This window comes from Uranotaenia lowii, chromosome 3, assembly GCF_029784155.1.
Source record: "Uranotaenia lowii strain MFRU-FL chromosome 3, ASM2978415v1, whole genome shotgun sequence".
NCBI lineage: Eukaryota > Metazoa > Arthropoda > Insecta > Diptera > Culicidae > Uranotaenia > Uranotaenia lowii.
This window is the reverse complement of record NC_073693.1, coordinates 118387177-118410205: the sequence shown is the minus strand read 5'-3', so window position 1 is coordinate 118410205 and position 23029 is coordinate 118387177. Positions and strand designations below refer to the sequence as shown.

Below are 23029 nucleotides of genomic sequence, written 5' to 3'. Positions count from 1 at the left end.
GTTAAAAGTTGATTTTAAAGGGTTTTCAATGGAACTTTGGGATAAAGAAAAAGTTACTGGAAGGTGGTCTGAATCGAGGTCCGCATGAGTAACTAATTGACTACAATGCTCGCCTAAATCCGTTAGAACCAAATTAATTGTGGAAGGATTTCTAATCGAAGAGAAACAAGTATGCCCATTAGGATATTCAACAGTATAATAACCTGCAGAGCAGTTATTAAATAAAATATTCCCATTTGAATTTGATGAAATATTATTCCAAGATCGGTGTTTTGCATTAAAGTCAACAATAATGAAAAATTTAGATTTGTTTCTGGTGAGTTTTTGTAAATCTCCCTTCAAAAAATTTTTCTGTTCACCGCTACATTGAAAAGGCAAATATGCGGCAATAATTATAATTTTCCCCATAGAAGTTTCTAATTCCATTCCAATTGTTTCTAAGACTTTTGTATTGAAAGAAGGAAGAAGTCTAAATTTGAGACGACTATTGATGACAATAGCTACACCCCCACCTTGTCGATCAAGTCGATCATTTCGTAAAATTTTAAAGAAAGCATTGCTTTTCAAGTTATTGTCCGGCTTTAAAAAAGTTTCAGTGATGGCAGCAATATGTATGTTTTGGGTTTTCAAAAATAAAAAGAACTCATCTTGGTTAGCCAGCAAAGATCTAGCGTTCCAATTCATAATATTTAAACATCTATTTGGATCCATGAGGGAATCTTAAAGTCATAATAATTTTGTTAGCATAATTAAAAGAAGTTTGGAAAGCTTCAAACATTGAATTTGCTTTCAACATAAGTTGCATCATTTCCATTAGATTTTGATGCAAGAATTTTAATTTTTTTCCTCAGTAATCTCACCCAAATCAACAAAATTGTTAGGATCAGAAAATGAAGGAGAAGAACAAGTATTTGAATTTCGGGGATTTTCCCAAGCCTTCGCATGAACGTTGAGACTTGGATTTTTCCCATTTTTATTAGTTAAGCCTGAAGAGGGAAACCCATTTTCAACGACCTCAGAGAACGATAAACAACGAGTCTGGGGCGCAGATTCAGCACAGGTAACATTAAAATCACTTCGGGTATTACCCAGCCGTGATTCCAATGTAGGCCGAGGCTGACTGCGAACAGGCAGGTTGTTTGCCGGTCTGACGTGTGTAGACGAAAAAGAGGAAGGAGGAGAAGAAACTTTCCTGGAAACTTCGGGATTTTTCCTAGAACCAATAATTTTTGCCCTGATGGGACAGTCTAGCGAATTCGAGGAATGATTACCTGCGCAATTTGCACACTTGAAAAATTCTGTTTGTGGCCTATCACCACCAAAAAGGCATTTAGATTTTTCATGATCGAATGAGCCGCAAAGCATGCATCTGGCATTCATTCTACAATTTTTAGTGCCGTGACAAAAAGCTTGACAACGACGACATTGCGTAATATTTTGAAGGAAATTGGTTGAAGATTTTCGAAAAGGTTCGAATTTGACTCGACAATGAAACATAAGACGAGCCTTTTCAAGAATTTGCAAATTATTAACTTGATCCTTTTTAAAATGGATCAAATAAAGCTCAGGAGCAAAACCAACACTACTGATATTATTCGTGTTGGTTCTTTTCCTCATTTGAATTACTTGAGTCGGAGAAAAACCTAACAAAGAATTTAATTCAGTTGTGATCTCATCCGGTGTCTGATCGCCGGTGAGACCACGAAGTACAACTTTGAAAAGACGATCACTTCTAGTATCGTAAGTAAAAAATTGGTGTTTTTTATTATTCAAATAATTTAAAATTTTTTGAAAATCATTAAAAGATTCCGCCAAAATACGAGCAGTTCCCCTTCGACCGATCTGAAAAGAAATCTTCGCATCCTTGACGGAAGTGACGATTTCTTTCCGAAAGGCATTGAAGTCAGGAATCGTGACCGTAATTGGTGGAACCTTTTCGTTTTTAAGAGTATAAGAAGAAGAAGGTTTCTTAGTACTCTTATCAGAATTAAATATGAATATTTCCTCATCACCGATGTTATGAAGGACATCGAATGAATTGGAAATTTCAACTTTTTTTGGGCGATGGACCTGAATTAGGTTCGGCAATCCGTTTCTTCCGGCCCATGAGCCAGCCGATGACTTCCCCATGCTGGAATGAAAAGAGAAAAATATGAATAAAAGAAAATAAAAATAATTTTAGCATTGAAAAGTGCTGATTGAAAAACAGGTAAGGAAAAAATAAATAATGTAAAAATGTTCCTGCAGGTACACAGCAACGATATGATGCTCCGGCGTACGTGTTGACGGCTCAACGGTACAGATGGAAGTGATATGATGCAGTATGAATGTTAGATATCTACGGTCAAAAGTCTAATAAAAAAAAATCAAGATTCTAATACCGTTAATACCGAAACCTAACTATTTTCACAATACCGAATACCAGTTTCACTTCATCCCAAAATCGGCATTTTTGGTATTGGGAAATAAATATAACTATGTCCTGATTTTTTTTTCTTTTCTTAAGAATTTTTCTGAAATCTCTTAGGGATCTTCGATGTTGTGTTTTTTTAAGACGCACGCTGAAATTCTCGACTCCTTTTTATGTAGGGGAAGTGCACCAGCTTCCGTATTATCCCTATGATCCATCCTTATTCATAAATGCATGTTTTAGAGGCCAAAAATAAACTTACACTTAAATAAATTCATTTTGTATCACAAATTTTTCAATTCAAATTATTTTTTGAGATATTTCATTTTAAAATCACGAAGTGAAATGTATTATTGGCCCACTCCTCCATATTGAAAGACGAACATAGTGATTTTCCCAACGTGTTTCTTTGTTTTAACGCTTCCTGTCAGTGCTTGTATCATAAATCATAAGTTCATCAAAAAAATGTTGAAATAAAATCAGAAAAATGATCCAAACTAATCAGAATTTTTTTTTTATAAGTTTTCGATTGCAATCGAATCACTCGGCCCCCATTACCCATCGTAATTTTGCGACAGCGAATAAGAAACCGTTTTTAAAAACGAACACACACATATAGGATCTCAGTGAAACTTCATGTTTCTTTGAAGAGCTCTAAATTCTATTTAACATTAAAGCGCACATCTTTCAAGGATATAATGGCTAGCATCTAATTTCTCTTAACATAGTATTCCGTCTCACGACATAACTTGACGAACATAATTCCTAAAATTCACTCGGTCCATGGCAACCGTTCTCCAATTCCTCAGGCACCCCACGTTCGCCAGATCACGCTCCACTTCGTCTAACCACCTCGCTCGTTGCGCCCCCGCTCGTCTTGTTCCTACCTGATTCGTAGCGAACAGCTGTTTCGCAGGACAGTCGTCCGGCATTCTCGTATGTCCCGCCCAGCGTATCCGGCCAGCTTTCACCACCTTCTGGATACTGGGTTCGCCGTAGAGTCGCGCGAGCTCATGGTTCATCCTTCGCCTTCACACTCCGTTCTCCTGTACGCCGCCAAAGATGGTTACTCGTCACTCGAATACTCCGAGTGTACGCAGGCCCTCCTCGAGCAATATCCATACAGGTTACACTTCGTGCGAGGGCTAAGTCTTCTCGACCGCAGTTGCTTGTGGAGTCCATAGTAGGCACAACTTCCGCTGATAATTCGCCGCCGGATCTCACGGCTGGTGTCATTGTCTGCCGTCACCAGTGAGCCGATATAGACAAAGTCTTCGACTATCTCCAGCTCGACGCCGTCGACTGTGACCTTGTTATTGCTGGAAAAGCGGGTTCGGTCGGTTCCGATCCGCAGGCCAGCACGTACTTCGTCTTGGACGTATTAATCATCAACCCAATCCTTCCTGCTTCGAGTTTCAGTTTGCGGTAGATCTCTTCCACCGCCGCAGATGATCTGCCGACTATATCAATGTCATCAGCAAAGCAGATAAGTTGATTGGATCTGTTGTAAATCGTGCCATTCATTTTGCCCACCGCTCGTCGAATAACACCTTTTAGCGCCATGTTGAACGTCATGCAGAATAGACCATCACCTTGTCGAAGCTCCCTGCGCGATTCGAATGAACTCGACTATTCACCCGAAATACACAGCACTACGTTCCATCCATCGTCGCCTTGATCAGTCTGATCAGCTTCCCGGAAAAGCCGTTCTCGTCCATGATTTTCCTTAGCTCGTCACGGTTGATAGTGTCGCCCCTCCATGAAGCCGGCCAGATGACTTCCCACGAATCTGTTTGCTTGTGGCGTTAGGCGGCGGAGTAGGATTCGGGACAACACTTTGTAGGCGGCATTGAGGACAGTAATCGCTCGGTAGTTCTCACAGTCCAATTTGTCGCCCTTCTTGTAGATGGGGCATTTTACCCCCTCCTTCCACTCCTCCGGTAGCTGTTCTATGTCCCAGATCCGGACTATCAACCGGTGTAGGCAATCGGCCAACCTGTCCGGGCCCATTTTGATGAGTTCAGCTGCGATGCCATCCTTCCCAGCCGACTTGTTTCTATTCAGCTGGCGAATGGCTTCCTTAACTTCACTCATCGTTGGGAGTGGCTCCTCTTCGTCGTTGGCTACGCCGGCGATGTACCTTCCCCCACCGTCTTGATCTCCTGCATGTGCGCCGTTCAGGTGTTCATCGAAGTGCTGCTTCCACCTTTTGATCACCTCACGATTGTCCGTCAGGATACCCCCGTCCTTATCCCGGCACATTTCGGCTTGCGGCACGAAGCCTTTGCGGGATGCGTTGAGTTTCTGATAGAACTTTCGTGTTTCTTGGGAACGCTATATGCTATATGCTATTTTGGTAAGTTTAATACAATCTGGTATATTACCTTGAATAATTTTGTTGTTCATGCGATATAAGTTTTAAATGTTTGTTGGGTCTCGAATGACATAAAGATGTTAAAACGACTATCATCAAAACAAAAAATGAAAAAAATTAAATGCCAAAAATATCATAGCGCGTGCAACACATCCACGAACGGCGTAAGCTTGACACGCTGCTTAGCGTGACGTTGAAAGAATGAATGCTAGTAATGTGCGAGAGCTCAAGAGCCGCTCATTTGAACCGGCTCTTCAAAAATTACGAACGAACCGTGGCTCTTTAAAAAAGAACCATGGTTCGAAAATAAGCCGTGACACGCCGCTCAACACAACACTGGTTGGAAAACCTCCGCAAAATGCAAGATCAGGGAGAATCGAAAGAACCGTAGTTTTTGCGAGCCACGGTTCGTTCTTTCTTTCCAAAAGAGCTGGTTCAAATAAGTTGCTCTCTCACTAAACAAGCAACATTCCAGCAGGGACCGACAAAAAACACAAACACAACACAGTACAGATCGTGTAACACAAATCCTGGTTTGTTTATTTGTCTGGGATTTTAACACTATCCAAACAAATCCTGGAGTGCTGACACATAAATTTCTGTGTGCTACACTTCGCTTTGGCACAGCACTTCAATTGTGTTATGTTGCATCAAATCAACACGACAAAGTTTCCAGTTGTGTCGTGTCGAGAATAACACAGTTGTGCTAAGCACGCAACACAGTGTTGTTACGAGCAAGGCTATTTTTCACCCGTCGCGTTTAACTGGACAGCATTTCTCCGTACTTTAAATGGCGATGCTCTTCACTCACATTGTGTTTAGGAAGAAGCTTAAAAGCGAAATTATAAAATCTATCAGTTCGGCTGCTGGCCGGAAGGCAACGAATTGGAAGCTAGCTGGCAGGAGCAACAATGATAATCGATTCGGGACCGGCCCACGAAAACACTGTGTCGTCAACTGTGTCGGATTTTGTGTCGCACCCAGTACTGTGCTGTGTTGTTTGTTTTCTTTGTTCCGGGATTTTCATCCTCGTGGATGATTCATCCCACCCAACTGTGCTGTGTTGCGACCGACACGCAACAAAAGTACATCAACACAGACACAGCACAGTTTCATTTCAGATGTGCCGTGTCATCAAATTGTGTTGCACTTACTGTGTTCGTGCTGTTTTCGGTCCCTGCATCCCCCCTGCACATGAATCGGTAGAGAGGTAAATCAAATCGACAGAGGGATCGTAACGGTCTCCTTTGCGATTTTGCATCATCTAATCAGCAGAGAGGAACACACCATACGCGTGCCTTGAGTGAGTGCCACGAAATAATCTAAGACACGCCCTCCAGAGAAACACACGAAAACAGTTCGAATCGTGTTTGTATGTTTCCCTTCGAGCGAGACGCGTGTATGCCTGCCTGAAGCGGGCCACAGACTACACAACATTTGTACAAATGCGATGAAATTCGATGAAATTTTGTCGCTGTGAGCACGATTTGTATAGTGTATGGCACTGCTTGAATGAGCGCCCAAACGGTTGGAGTAAAATCGGTCGGGATCGAAATATTTTGTACAAAACATTCTCCCAGCCGGGGTGGAGATGGTTTTTTTTGTTGCTGTTGCTGTTTTCGCCAGCAATCATTTGTGTTCGCGTGAAATATGTTTGTATAGTGTGTGGGCGAGCATAGATCAAACAATCGACGCGGAATCATCGAATTTGTACAGGCTAATTTGTGTAGTCTATGGCCCGCTTGAGAAGTCGACTGCTACGACTGCACCGTACAAGTGTACGATTCCAACTGATTTCGCATGTACGCATTCGTATTCGTTGCCACTAGGTATCTCGGCAGGACAAACCGAAAGAGAATATTTGCGTTCTTGGAGTGTCGCCGAAATTAAGTTTGGTGACTCAACTCTCAATTTTTGTATGCTCTGTCGATTTTTGAGAGGACGCGCTTACTGGGATAAACTGAAGAGTGGAAAACAGCAGAAAGCTGCTCTTTTATTCTCACGAACCCAAAGAACCGTGGTTCAAAAAACAATCACGGCATGATTAGAAAAAAACCACGGTTCGAGTTGTGGTGAGTTTTGAGCATCGGTTCGCTTAGTGTAAGGTTGCCAGAATTTTTTCAGAACGTATCGGGGCCGCATAAACCGGGCAAGTTTTTATATAAACCTGGCAAAATCCAGGCATTTAACTTCAAAAGTGATGACCATAAATCCGGGCAAATTATCTCAAAACCTAGAAATTACTCAACATAAATCAAGAAAAAATAGAAATAACTTTATTTTCATCAAAATTCATTAAAGGATTTCGAATCCCAATTTAGGCTTCCAAGAAAGGATTCATGATTTTTAAAAAAAAAATTTGTTCAGAAAATTTTGTTTTGGAGGCGTTTATTGTTTTATTTTTGTTTGATTTGCTAAATATTGTAAATAAATCCGGTAAAATCAAGACCGTTTTCGATGAAATCCGGGCAACTGGTCCGGATTGTACCCAAATTTTGTACTAAATGTCAGGGCAAGCCCGGCTAAACCGCAATCTGGCAACCTTAGCTTAGTGGCTGTTCGCTCTTCAGTTTATGTTGCTTGTGATCTGATAGGTTTTGACTATACCCAACACACATTCTTGCTGAAAATACGCTGAAAAATATCGTGGTTTGAATTTTTATCAGCAGTTTGGCTGAAAGAAGGCCACCAAAATTCACTAGGAAGCATGTGTGACAAATATTTGTCTTAATCATTGAAAGCCGAACGCAACACAAGCTCAAAGTCGCGTAACACTTATTCCTTTCACAATGAAGCTTTTCGGCTTTCAAGCTCACATAAAGCCATCTTGCTGTCAGTCTATTCTAATCGAACGAATACTAGCCCGGCTTTCAGTCACATACGAATGAAAGCTGGAAACCGCCTTTAATTTTTAGTGACTGTGTGCTTTGTTCATATTCATATTGATTTGAAAGGCATAAATTTTCAGTCATGATTTGTGAAAGAGCGCCAAGGAACGCTTAATACACCAATGACAACATCAACTTAATTCTGCACACTTTTTAAATATCCATTTCAGAGCTTTAATGTCTGAGAATAATTTTTTAAGATTGTACCAATTTCAGCAACTTTATCTAAAACGTCATTATTTTATCAATAAAGGTATCAAAGTTCTGACAATTAAAAAAAAAGCTACAGAGGTTGTATATAAGAAACGACCGATAAGTTCACGTAGAATTACGACAGCCTGTCCTTTGTCAATGTGTTTTTCGTCTTAAATTAGCATTCTAGAATAAAGTATGTCGATTTTTTTTAAAGGAAATGATCTTCAAGAAAAATCAGTCTTCCCTAAATTGTCGTTTTAATACCTATAAATGGTCTAAAACGACCCATATTAGGATATATTGACAGTTCTACACGAACACCAATTTAACAGAAGGCCTCAGCCCTAACCTCAAACCATGGGAGAACAGAATCGATTTTTGAGAAGGGCGTACGATAAACGCGATTTTCCGGTACTAAAATCGACAAATTCGCCCTGTGGAAAAGTGATACACAGATGTTCGTGTTTTGATTTTTTTGGGTGTTCAGGGCTGCCAAGTGCATTGATATTTAGAAAACGATGATTATGCAATTAAAAGTTGTTGTTATTGAAAAACCTTTTCATGAGTACTGAGAATTTGCAACTTTCCCGTAGATTTATATTCGAATGTGAAATTAAACGCATCATTTATCTCAACGAAAGAACAACTTACTGTATCGCACACTTAAGCGAAGAAGCGAATTATGTGGATTTGTTTAAAATAGTCAGAGCATGCAGACGATTATTTTCAAATTAAACAAAGACGGGGCTTTCACATAAGCTTGTTTGTAACAGTGAACGATTTTGCATTCGTTTAGAAGTTAGAAACAACTCTTTTTGAATCTACACGAGCAGTACATGAAAATATATTTCAGATGTTTTTCATTCACCTTGAACATTCATTAGAAAAAGATAGCTCATCTTCATCCATTTATGGATTGGTAATGAATTCAAACGTTTAGCTGTTGATAGTTAAAAAAATTAATCAATTCAGAAATATTATAATTAGTTTAAAACAAGCAAATACTGATTTAAGTAACGCACCTAGCATCACTGGTAAGGCCGCCAGCAAATCAAAATTTGAGGTTATGGCTGAGGCCAATTTTTCGTCAATACTATCGTCCGTATATACCCTTATAGATAGAATGCAGCTTGCTCAACTGCATAACGAAAGGCGAATTAAATATAAGTATAAGCAGAAACAAAGCCGATGTCGTCGAAATGATTGCGCCCGGCAGTTATGCAAATAATGTTATCAACACACGAGCTTTGTATCAAACGCTTGCGAGAATAGCTTTCAATGACTGCTTTGATCTAAACGCTTGACTCAGTGCAAAAGTTCTCGAACTGTTTCGCCTCATGCGTCTCGTTGGAATCAGTATCATGTTTTCATTTCCCTTCAGATCACATTGCAATCGCTAACTTAAAATGTTGATTTTACCTAGGATTCCGGAGCAAGCGTTATATTAACTATAATAAAAGCCGGTCAACACCCTGCAATAGTGCTTCCCCACTTTCGCAACCTTGTTGAAAAGAAGTACTCCTCGGTTCCACACATTTACACCGACGGCTCTAAAACCGCCGATGGCAAAGTTGGCTGCGGTATCTACGACTCCATTGACAATAGAAGCATTGCCTTGCCCACCGTGTGCTCCGTATTCAGTTCCGAAGCTTTTGCACTCCTCAACTCCCTTCAAAATTTCCCCACCCATTCCAACCCCCCAACAGTCTTCTCCGACTCTGCAAGCGTCCTGAGAGCCGTCTCTGCCGGCAATATTAAACATCCACGGATTTCATCAATCTCCGAGATAGCCCTAACCAAGAAAGCCACCCTCGTTTGGATACCTGGACATGTGGGTATCCCCGGCAATGAGGCGGCAGACCGCCTGGCATCCCTTGGTACTAATATGATACCCCCTGAAATACCCATTCCACAACAAGACGCATACCACTACATTAAAACTCAGCTGGCTCAAGCCTGGGAAAGAAACTGGTACTCCAACCGACAAGCCAAGCTGCGCGAAGTTAAAAACAGTCCCCTAAAGTGGACTGACCGTATCAACCCCCGAGAAAGAACCGCCATCACTCGACTTCGGATTGGTCACACCAGGTTGACCCACTCCTACCTTCTTGATAAAGAGGATCCACCAGAGTGCCCTTCGTGCTGTCCGACACATTCTAACCGATTGTCTAACCTACTCCCAACAAAGAACCGCCTGCCAACTGAGCGACAGTCTCCGACAAGTATTGTCTAATTGTCCCACCGAAGAAGCCAAACTGATTGACTTCCTAAAAACTACAAAACTGATAAACCAACTGTAAAAAGACAAACTCCCTGGTCGTCTGTCCACTGCACCCAATCTTGTCCCCTACATGTTTGTCGCTATCTTTCTCTTTCCTTTCTAAAATCTCACAGTGAAACAAACTAGCAAACTTATAAGAAACTTAGCAAACTTATAAGGACTATGAAACCGCAAATTTTTCCCTATCTCTTTTTACTATCACTTCCCTTTCTATGTGTATGTTAAAAAAAAAAAAAAAAAAAAAAAAAAAAAAAAAAAAAAAAAAAAAAAAAAAATACAATAGTTTGAAACAAGAGGAATAGGGAAGAATGACCCTGGCAGTTAAACTCCCTTGAAAAAAAAAAAAAAAAAAAAAAAATATTAACTATGTTTTCGTTCCATCAAAGAATTATAAACGGTCCTTTTCAGGACCAAAAATTTTCAGAGAGTTGTTCTTGATCTTTTCAAAGTTTTGGAAGTCGTGTGCGTTGAGTGGGCGGTATGGATGGGTAGGTGGTGGTGTGCGTTGGGTGGGTGGTGGTGTGCGATGGGTGGGTGGTGGTGTGCGTTTGGTGGGTGGTGGTGTGCGTTGGGTGGGTGGTGGTGTGCGATGGGTGGGTGGTGGTGTGCGATGGGTGGGTGGTGGTGTGCGATGGGTGGGTGGCATGTAACGGCTGGGCGGTGTGAGATGGATGTGTGGAGGTGTGCGATGGGTGGTGAGGTTGGGTGGGTGAGTGGTACAGCGCGATCGGTGGTGAGGTTTGGTAGGTGGTAATTAGCGATGGGTGGGTGGTGTGTGATGGGTGGATTGTGAGCGACAGATGGGTATGGGAAGTATGTAGAGTGATGTGGGAAGAGGGTGGCGGTTCCAGGATTCGTCCATAAAAAAAGTGAAGATGCATATTAAAGAACTTTTGAATTCATTTAGGGTCCCCGAAAATTTGTTTGTATTTTGAAGCTTCTGAAAAAAGTTACAAGCCTTCAAACTTGCAATAGTGTCAAAATTACACTCTAATGCGGATGAGGGTGAAGTTAGTTCGTTTTGATTAAAAATAAACAAGGTTTAGATGTGTAAAACATTGTCAAGGTACGGGAACTTTATTGTCACCATGTATTCGTTAACTGTACTCATTTCTCCTTCAAACACTGAACTCATTCATTTGGTTTCTGACAATATTTTGTTTTGATCAATAATATATATGTACCACTGTCTTAAAATCATTTCTGTACGTTTTAAAAAATGATATTCAATTTTAAAAGAGGTGGTCCCGATCTATAGACAACCTTGCATACACATTTGGAAAAACGTAGACCTTAAGCCAACCTGTTTTTGAGTTACAACTTTGAAATGAGATTTCAGGTTGATGTGATTCTTACTCATTTTAAATTTCAATATCTGGAAATATTCAAAAATACCGACAAATTGAGCACAAATTTTCTTATAATATTGTTCATCTTTTTTTCAGACTTGCTTCGTCCAGGTGCGGAAAAAGGAACCGCCCCATCCGATCCGGGTCGCGAAAACGATCGACGTGATAGCGCGTATCACCTTCCCGTCGGCATACGCCGTGTTTCTAATATTTTTCTTCATCCACTACAAGGGCTTCTCCTAGAATACAATCAACAAGCATTTGCTACACAAGATCTATACGAACAATGATCTGTAACGTAAGGTTTACGTACATACGCTTCAGCAGCCCGGTGGCCAAGTTTTAGAAAGAAAGTTATCAGACCGATAGAGTAAATCGTAATAAAAAGTTGTTAAAATTCCGGCAGCGTAGCATCGCAACACGATGACGTCATCATCAATCCAGCCTGTTTCCATTTGGCAGCAAAACTCTCTGCGAGAGATAAATCCTTAAATGCCGAAACAGTAACCAAAAGTTCTGCCAATCAGCAAGGAAACGTTTTGATAATGCAACTATACAACACAGCTCACAAGATGGCTACACCAAAAACCCAAGCCCCACGCAGCGGTAAAATAAATGCTTCATCAGAATATCAGCGCAGTTGGATTGGAATTTAAACTAAAGATTTTTGTAAAAAGATAGAAACAAACGGTTAATTGTTTACTAGAATGAGATACAACAAGAACAAATACTGCCTTTTTAGTAAAACAAAAAAAAAAACAGAGAACAAAAACAAATACAAACAAAGAAATGTGCATCAGCAACTGAAAAAAACTAAATCAAAAGAACAAACTGAAAATTTTGAATGCTGTCATGACAAAAATAAACAACTAGATAGACGAATGTAAAATAACGGAAGCCGAGCGAACTTTTGTTTTTGTTAAATAGCTAGATCAAATTAAATTTTTATTGATGAAGAATTTTTTGAGAATCAAATTTTGTTAATTATTTGAACTGTTAAAAAAAAGTTTATTTCAACAAAGCCTAGTCAACCTAGTCGAGTAGTTACTAGAAATTATGGTTTTCGCTAGCAGCCCTAAAAAACGGCAACCTCTGTACAGCACATTCATTTTAATGTGAACAAAGCGCTATTTTGTTGATTTATTTTGAAATCATCTCTAAAACACTTCTAATACCATAGTTGATAAACGGAAAACCGCATGGTGTAGCGCGGAAGATTGAAGGCAGCAGTAGAAAAAAAAAATAAGTTAGTCAAAATAAAAACAAACCAAATCACGCCAAGCCAATGACAAGAATTTTTGCAATCAAATAGAGTTCTATTGTGTAAGTGAGTAAGCGGTGTGCAGACGAGGAAGAAAGAGGAGGACAGAAAAAATAGCAATATTATTTGAATAAATATTTAAAGTAAGGATAAAAACCTAAAAAACAAAAACACCTACACAAAGAACAAACAAAAAAAAACCTTACAGTGGTTAAGAGCGATAGCTTTTAAGTTGGGACAAAGAAACTAATCCGCTAGTAGTCTAATCTGAAAAAAAGCACACACATATACAAGGAGAAAAAGCTGGTTTCGGAAAGGAATCGTGTAGAGTTCAGCATTGAAAATAGGTACTGGAGCATTGATTTTTATTTTATTTTGCGAGGAAGAATGTCTGAAAACTTTTCAAAAAATTATGACAGATTACGTTTGAGTTGATTTATAACTTTGAAAAGAATGCGCAGCAAATGTTAAGCAAAACATTCAATGATTATTTCTCGAAACTACTTTTTTAGAGTCTAGACTCAGAACGTATTAAAATTAAGGAATTAGATGGCCGACCCTTTTTAAGCGTCCTGGATCAGAACCCTCGACTCAATGAGATTGCTGCAGAAATTTCTGCTTGTATTTATCTCTGAATTGGTTCAGTACTATAAATCAAGTTTAAGAATAAATTTCAGTCAAATATTAGTCCAAAGGTGTATTAAATAAACTTGAAATGTTGAAGTGCTACACTTTTTGTTGATTGAACCCATACGTTTAGTTCCGTTAAACCAAATCAATCTGCTGAATGAAAAATATGCACGCCATACAAATAGAACATTACCCTTAACTGTTTTTAAAACACCCTGGAATACGTCCGGAACAAAAAGTACTCCAAACGGCAACTGGTTGAATTCCAGATTTGACGATGAGCTCAAAGACAAGGTTAAAAATTTATGATTTTTTTTTTCTCATTTGCTAGTTGAAGTAAAAATAGAAATTACATGTCCCCAAAAGAAACCGCTTATCAATCTAGGACAAAAGACAGTCCAAAACGTTGAACTAGAAATAGTACGATGAGTTCAACAATCAAAAGCAAAGTTTTTCCTTATCAGATGGAAATTTTACCTCAATTGGTGTTGTCTTTGGATTAAAAAATATTGATTGAGAATCACCTTCCTTTGATCGTTAATGGAAAAAATGCTTTGTATTCAACTACGCTGGAAAACATCTGGGGCCAAAATTATTCCAAATGGTAGCCGAATGATTTCAAAATGTCTCAAAGAGCTTTAGGACACTAACGAAGTATTGAGTTAATTTCTGCACATTGCTGATGGGGTTCAAACTCAAGGCTTTGATTGTTTTTCACAATTTTTGAGACATTTTTACACGGAAAATTTAAAAAAAATGTAACTTCAACGGGAAGCGAGGTGGTTTTTTCCACCCAGCTTTCTCGGTAAATTTTACCTTTTTTCATTCACCTAGCAACAAGGTAAATTTTACTGTTTTTTTAAATTTACATAGCAAAAAGGTAAATTTTACCTTTTCCGCATTCACCTAGCAAATTAGTAAATAATACCGCTTTCCCATTCACTGATTTAAAAGGTAAATCCTCGTTGGTTTCTTTAAAATAAATAAAAAACCAAATTCATTCAAAAATTGATATTTATTTGAGAAATGTATCACCGTATTAAAAAATTGTTGAGGCAAGTCCTTTCTTCGCCAAGCTCGTAGCAATTCAGCTTCGCGTTCTTCCGAGCCCCCGCTGAGAAATACTTTACCTCACTGTGAGGTGAGTTTAACTTCGAAAAGGTAGAAGTTACCTTTTTGGCTTCCACGAGCGTTTACCTGGCTATCTTGGTAAATTTTACCATTTTTTTTATTTTCCGTGTAGAACTCAAGCTGAATTCTGACTGTATATTACCCAATTTTAGCTTTTTTTGTGCAAAAAGGGCAACCAAATGAACTCATTATGTCACAATGATTTCAGAATAAAAACTTATAAATTCTTAAGAATTTTTAAGCGTTAATTTGAGTTTTCAATTGATAATAAATTTAATTTGAAAGTCCTCAAAGAACTTACACTTTTTCTCATGAAAAATTATTTTTCATTGGCGCACATTGAAAATCTATTCGGAGCAATAGAAAACCTAAATGGCATTTTTTTTGACTCAAAATGCCAATACTAACGTAACATTTCAAAAGGGCGAAACTAGCAGTTGTCTCGAAACGAGAAAGACGCGAAATTTCGGAACATCTAATCAAATCCTATTTTTAAAAAATCGACAACTTTTGTTCAAGAAAATCAAGAAATATGCATTATAATCACTTACTGTTCGTTGGTTACGGAAAATTTTCACTTTTTTTTTCACTAAATTTTAGATACTTTCGAGTTTCGCCATTTGTTGTTTTCGATTCCAGTTACGCCTGTAAGTTTCGTCCAATTGATCGGCCGTTTTTGTTTTGGTCTGAAATTTCGCCCTTTGTTTCTACACGATAAAACTAATTAGGCCGTTTTGGCCCTACACTAATAGAAGAATTAACCGTATTTTGAACAGGCGTAACGTGAGTTCCAACGAAAATGCATCAACAGGAAGTTTCGCCCAATTGAATTGTATCAATTTTTTGAAAGTTTTAAGTAATTTCAAGATGAAACCGAGTTTATTAGTTAAAGTGCATCTGCGTACATCCGAAATGACCGTTAACTCGATTTTTTTACATTTGGAAGTTTCGCCTTTTTGAAATGTTACGCTAGAATAGAAGTCAAACTATAAAAGGTTTTACTTTTGTTTTTTTGCTTTTATTATAACTCCTGCTTTAATTCTGATTGATTTCAGAATCATTAAAATATTTATAGAATAAACTGCACGTTGATAAAATGCTACTCAACGATGCTTATTTTTAACACGCGTTGGGTAAAAAAAGCAGAAATGATAACCAATTGAATACGATATGTGAAGATATGCTCAAGAATGCAAAATAAATTAGTTGCGTGCTCCATTTGGTTCTACTTACTATCTTTAGATTGAATGAACAATCTGTGACCTTTACGTAGCATCCAATAAAATAAGTTTAAACGCATGTTGGAAAACATCTGGGACCAAAAGTAATCCAAACGGCAATTGATTGAAATCATGAAACTGAATAAAAAGGTGCACAGTTTCAGTTTTTCCCCATTTTTTCTGACTTCAAATAATGTTTCGTTTTGTTATAGCTACCTTCACTTTTGATGTTGGAAACATAAAAAGAGTCTGTTATTTACTTCAAAGTGTTATTTTTTCAAAATTTTTCTGAGGTAGTACTGATCCAGACGCTTATATCTGTCAAACTAATTTAGCCTTCTTTGCAGCAGCTATCAAAAAGCACATTCAAATTTAAAAAGCGTTTTCAAATTGTAGAGTTTATTATTGAACTTTTTATTCCAAAGTTCCGTGAACTCTTTCACAAATCTGTTTAGTTAGGACCGTGTGTACTTTTTACGTTGATCAACTCTGAGGTTTATTATTGCTTACAACATACGCTTTTTCCAATCAAGTTTAAACAAAACTATCTAAAACCACCAAAGATTAATTTTTAACCAACAAACCAACCAACGGAAACCGGTGCTTTAAAGTGTTTGTATGAACTATTTTTGCTAGAAAATCCAAAGAAAGCTACAACTTCATTAATTTTTTGAGTCCCATAAGTCGAACCATACATAAAAGAAAAAAAAACACAAAGTTCGTCAAACGAAGCAAAATCAGCTACCAAAACCAATTCTAAATACATGTATCATGTTGTAGAAGAAAAGGGGGTGCTTTAAGTGCATTCATCGTCGGACCAATTTCCAAATATTAAAAAGAAAGAGAAACCAAAGCAAAAATTTCCACTAAAGTATCATTGGCATCAACGAATCGATGTATTTTGGCCAGCTTACCTTAAGTTTAAGTTTATTAAACATTGTATAAGAGGCATTTTTAGATCAAATGGTTAATTTTACCTTCGCTAAACCAGGGTTTTTCATAAATAAAACGTATAATTTCAAACTATATAAAATGAATGCAATCTAGCAAACAAACGACTGGCACAGAGCAAAAAGAAAGAGAGGATTTCCAACAGTACAAGCGAACGATGGAAATGAAAAGTAATAGTGAATTGTGATTTTTGTGCCCATAGAAATTATTTATACAACAATCTCGCTTGGAAGAAGTACGAAAAACACTGCTACCGAAAACTACCGATACTGGCCATCAGTTCGATTGGTACGAGAACGAGCCTATTGAAACTACTAACTACGTCTATAACTACTACTAAAATTATAAATTGAAGAGTAACAAAACAAAACAAAAAAAAACTAAACCAAACACGCTACACAAGTGCTTAGTTTCGCCATTTTACATATCAGAGAGAAGGAGAAAACGAGAGAAAGAAAGAAATAATGGAGCGAATACTAGAGAGAGAGGATCAATACATTGCATTACTAGCTTCACGAAAAGAGTAGTCACATACCTAAACCAATACATTAACAGTCACTATTTAGACAAACACTATTGAACAGATGAATTAACTCTCTAGCTAGGAATATTTAGCTCTTGTCCATGTGTGCGTTCATCAAAGAATAATTGAAGAGAGAAAAAAATTAAAAAATCGTTTGTGTTGAGTTTGCGTTCAATTTTCGTTCAAGCAGGGATTCCGACACTTAAGCTGTCCTGTGCTTTACCCAGCCGGCTGTTGAATATATTCAGTTCGTAAAATAGCAAAATGCAAACAATATTCTAAAGTGTTGAACGTTATTCTAAAAGGTACATTTAAATGATATTAATGTTTGATATTTTTTAAACACTAATCTGCTAGAAGTTCCAACAAAAGACATACGCCTACGTTAAAAAAGCTTTAAGCTCGAATGAATTGATTCCCATTTGAGCGTCGAAAGCAGAGATTGTGTGTTTTCTTAAAAATTACTTTTTTTTTAATTCTAGCAGTTAAGTATAAATGATCAGTAAAACAAGAGAGAGAGTGTGTGTGTATGCTTTCTACCGAGCGGCACAAACTTCTTTTGGATTCACTTCTGCTTACCCATTATTCCGATTCCGTTCAAATCCCAAAAATGAATTAACGTTAAATCTTACATTAAATCTACGAAACACTTTGATTTTTTCTTGCCAGAGACCACATTGTTCCATGTAAAAATTAAATGAAATAATTAATAATAAACAAACAATGATACAGCTCAGCTAAGATTGTGATTTAGTAAACAAGAGAAAACAAAAAAAAACTACACAGTAAATAAGCAAAACCAAAACAACAAAAATAGCCGTTTGTAAAGTTTAATCAAATAACTCTCACGTTTGTTGCCATGACGTAAAAGTTGCGAACTTGAAAAAAAAATCATTAACTTTTAGAAGTCAGGCTCCCCAGAACTCATACAGCTCCATTCAATAGAACGGAAGGCGAAAAAAACATTGTACAGTAGAGAACCTTTTTTATAGTCACTTGATTGAGAGGACTGTTGATAAGTCACACACAAAAAAAAAAAAACAAAACAAAAACATCTCAATGACACGCGCAGCCACTGAACAAACAAACACACCCTCACAAACCGCAGACATACTGTAAATTTAAAACAAAATTCTACTCGTAAATTTGCTAAAATTTATCATTAATATACAGAAACCAAACAAAACTCTCACTTATCTGGTCATAAGTGACGATAAAACGAAGAAAATGTTCGAACAATATGGGTAATAAGTAAGAGCTAAGGGAGCGAAAGAGTCGTTTCACATACGCAAATTGTAATAACTAGTAGGGCAAGTCAATAGAGTCAAACTTACAACATGAGCCGGCAGCAGCAGGTGAAGAAATCTCACACATACTCATTCAGCAGCAGCAGCAGCAAAACGGAACAGCAAAGCGTCCTGATATGAGCTTACTGACATCGATTTTTTGGTTTAACATTTGACTGCTGTGGGTAGAATGATCGAAGTGTGTATCAATGCTCGTTTCCGGTTAAAATTTCATCGAAGCAATCATTCGAATCAAACCACATGTAGTCAAGTGATAAATTACAAAAGTCATGCCACGGTTCATCAGAAGTTATCTTTAGCAAATACATAAATACAGAAAAAAAATCGAAAGCAAGGTATTGCTAACTGCAGAGCAACTGCTTGGCATCTAGTTGAACAATATTACAAAAGGAAAATGAAAAACCTGCACTGTAGAAATCCATAAGGGAATAATAAAGAAATCAACTCAATCTCACGAATTATGATTAACATTATAGTTATGATTATTATCATTATGATTGACAATGAAAATCGATCTTGTTGCGTACCATGTAAAATGATTAGAATAATAAGCTAAAATACTAGTCAATGCAATATACGCTGAATCGAATAGATTATCCTCGTTTTAGTGACTACAACAAACAACAAACAGACACTTGAAACACTCACACACGAATTGACACAAACACCCCAAGAAACATATACCTACTGGTTGATCAACTTTCTCAAAAAACAGAAAATGAAAAATAAATTTGATTGTGTTTTCACAAAACCAAATTCCAGTTTTTCTTTCCCGTTTACAAAACACAAAACACCCACTCCACACAGTATTCAGTTCCACTTGGACATCAACACATTTTCACAGTCACACAAACACACTCGCAACAAATGGAGGAGAATTGTGAAGAATACAAAGAAAAATAACAAATGCGAAACTGTTTTGGCTGAACGAAACGAAAAACTAAACACAAAATAGCTAAGAAGTAATACTACAACAACAAAAAACCTTGAAAAAGAAACTTCATAAAAGGCGCAGGAAGTATAAGAAGATGTTGTCACACGAATGAATATCTTTATTTTTTCAAAATAAAAACCATTTTCGATTATGTTGCGGTAGTTTTTATTCATATCACAACGCCTGCTTGGATCGTTTAGGGGAATTATTCCAGTTCGCTGTACGAACTCATTCGTATGTTCATATGGGAAAAAGGGCATAACGAGCACCCGGGCAGAGTAAGCACTCCTCTTTTTACGAAAATACAAATTTTCTCAAATAAATTTTCATGCGGAACAGTTTTGTAGTTCCTACAGTATTAATTTTTCAGCAAAAAAGATATCTCCTAATCATCTATAATAATTACAGAAATATTTAAAAAAAATCCTAAAAGGTTCTCAAGTGATGAAAATAGGGTAAGTGTGCCTAATTTCGCTATATTTTGTCTGGGGTTTTTAGATTTGATAAGAGTAAGCCAAGTCTTCAATTGTGATGTATAAAATGTCTAAGGTAACTAAATTCCACATTCTTTAAGGCATTCGGTTGAAGTTTGAAATTATCATTTTAAGCTTTAATTTTCGGGAAGTAATGTGTTTTTTAAAGTGTGTCGATGTTTCTAATTAAGCACTAATTGTTCCTAATTGTAAACATATTTGTTCGTAATCATGGACATATAAAGAAAAAGTTTATAAGCTTAACCAAAATTTGTTCCTATCTCTGCATATGGTTATTTTTCTTATAGTTTATTGAAAAAATTCTTAAAACATACCATTTTATCATAACTTTTATAATATTTTTTGGAATACGACCAAAGAAAACATACCTATCAAAATTCGTTTATGTAAGTTTTAAAGAAAGTAGTGGATGTTAAGTTTTAAAAATATTTTTTTTCAATTCGAACAAATCAAACTTGCTTCTTTCAACAATTTTGTTTCATTGTACATTTATTCTATTTGAATGAGTAGAAAATCTAAAGAAATGGAAACAAATAAGTTTACAACGTATTTCATTTAGAATTTTATTTTCAATTTTCCATTTCGATTCTGTTCTCGTTGAGAAGCTCTGTGAAACTGGAGTTTACTTTTCTAATATTTTGAGGTTCAAAATCCTTCTTCAATCCTTTGTTTATTTCCTCTTCTTGCTTTTATAATCTCAATAATGCGGGTTCCAAAACAATAAAAATATTATTTTTGTATTAACGATTTTTTTTTTTGAGCTGTTTGAGGTAATTTCAAGATCTGCGAAAAATCATCTGCTTTGCAAGTTTGTTACATGTTCAATGATTTAAAGGAAAAAATTAATACAGAAACAGATAATTTGATACCTTTCAGTGCTTTTCTATCGCGTGTAGATTTCTCAGATTTGTTTTCGATTTGAGGACGAATTGAGAAGCTTTGGACTATCATCGTCCACTAAATACATGTGACAAATTTAGATTTTTCTAGTTTGTAGCAGACTCCAAGAGGACTGTTAGAAAACTTCAAATACACATGAGCAGACATCTGTTTTTTAAACATAGGAATAATTTTTAAACTGCGACCTAGAGATGGGTCTTGACTCAAACATTCAGTCAGCGCAACTGTTTTGAAGAAAAATGAATCCAACTGTGTAAGTTGAAATTTCAGGGATAAGACAAGATAAAAATTGATGTTGATAAACATGCAAAAATAATTCGCCTTATCTCCCGGTAGGACTTTCTGTGCTTAAAATGTCCAACTACCGTAAGATGAAATGATGGAAATGGAGGTAGACCACGAAAATGATGATGATCACATGGGAGAACCATTCCCTTCATTCCGATAGACTTCGACACTCGACCAATATAACTTTCATACGTCAGGTTGTCTCCTGTAGTAGAATGTTAATACATGGGCTCCGAAGAAGCGCAAGATGTGGGTTCAAGTCCTACCGTGAGACAAGGCAAATTTTTTTCGAATGTTTTTCAACATAAATTTTCATCTTGTCTAGTCCCTGAAATTTCAACTTACACAGTTGGATTCATATCTCTACATTGGAATAATTTTATGTTGAAATCTCCTGCAATTTTCGAGAAAACGATTTTATTGTAAAAGTAAAAGACAAATGGTTCAATGATTCACATAAGTTCTTTTGAATTTTTGAACAACGATTTTCTTTGAACTTTTGTTCAATGCTCATGCCCATCAATTCATGAATATGGATAAGTTTTTTTTTTGGAATAGACACATGGTTATTTTTAAAGCTTCCTCAAATTCAAATACAGACCCCGTTCGTTTTTGGCAACATTCGATTTTGGCAACATTCGATTTTGGCAACATTCGATTTTGGCAACATCCGATTTTGGCACATGTGCCAAAATCGAACGGTTTTTAGAAAGAACCATACCTTTTAGTTTTCGTTATAACAGGACCAAGTTAATTTAGACAAACACCATAAATACGTTTTTATGTTCTGAAATAGTGATGGAATGCAATAATAAAAACAAAAGTTTTCAAAAAAAAAATTATAAATTACTTAAAAATGACAAAAAGATGAAAAATTCAAAAAGTTAAGAAAAAAAACCAAACAAAAGACTGAAAATGATAAAAAAAAACAACTAAAAAATGATGAAGAATTACAAAAACAGCAAATATAACAAATGAAATCAAACATTCTAAACAAAATAAAAAAAGTGCAAAATGCATCAAAAACATGATGAAAAATATTATAAATGACTTCAAATGGTCGGAAATTGACTAAAAATATCGTTTTTAATAATAATAATAATAGCTGTTTTGTAAAAATAACTGAAAAAAAAGTTGAAAAAAAAACCGTTCGATTTTGGCAACATTCGATTTTGGCAACACAAAATATACGGGCGTGTGCCAAAATCGAACGGGGTCTGTATCTATGTGGTTAATCTATAGGTGGGGACAACCAAAAACTTTAGTATTAGTTCATTGTATCCATACAGTTGAACGATTGTGACGTAACGCGACGCCATCATAGAGTCAAGTATTAGGCGTCCAAATATAGCCATAGAAACTCGTTAGGAGGAATGTTTGGGACTCAATTAAAGTTGTTTATTATTAAGAACTCATAGCGTCGCCGTATTGAGCGTCAGGAAGAAAAAGCGTTAAAAAGGGTACTTCGTTTGTGATTTTTCCAATCACATGAAACGTTGCATGTCGTCGTTGAATGGCGGCTTCAACGTCGAGACGCTCATGGACGATTGTGACGTAGCAATCAAAACATTGAAAAAACTGATTCTCACACTCGTGCAAGGGTAGTCTTGTCCTCACCTATAGATAAACCACATGGGGTCTGTATAGCCATGGTTCTTCTAAGCTGTGAAGCTTCATGCCTATTTCCAGAACTTCTTCGGGTTTCTTAACAGCGCTCTGTAAAATCTTTCAAAAATATATTTTCGATACATAGATATAGCTATGAAATGCACTATAGTTCAAAAATTTATCATGTTTTAACTTATCACCATTTATTTTACAGTTGGTTGAAAATTAAATTAAGATAAAAAAAGTTTTAACTGCTTTACGTCATTCATTTATTTTAATAATTTT

The 23029-nt window shown here is 36.8% G+C and overlaps 1 protein-coding gene across 25 annotated transcripts in view; it reads left to right on the top strand.

The window, feature by feature from the left end:
- The window catches only part of LOC129755407 (gamma-aminobutyric acid receptor subunit alpha-4), a 706839-nt gene extending 687234 nt beyond the window's left edge, over positions 1–19605 (top strand). For all 25 annotated transcript variants that reach the window (XM_055751878.1, XM_055751872.1, XM_055751879.1 and 22 more), the window contains one exon: positions 11594–19605. In XM_055751878.1, coding sequence (XP_055607853.1) covers positions 11594–11740 — 147 coding nt within the window. In that variant the 3' untranslated portion in view covers positions 11741–19605. The remainder of the gene's footprint in view (positions 1–11593) is intronic.
- Positions 19606–23029: the final 3424 nt, after the last annotated feature.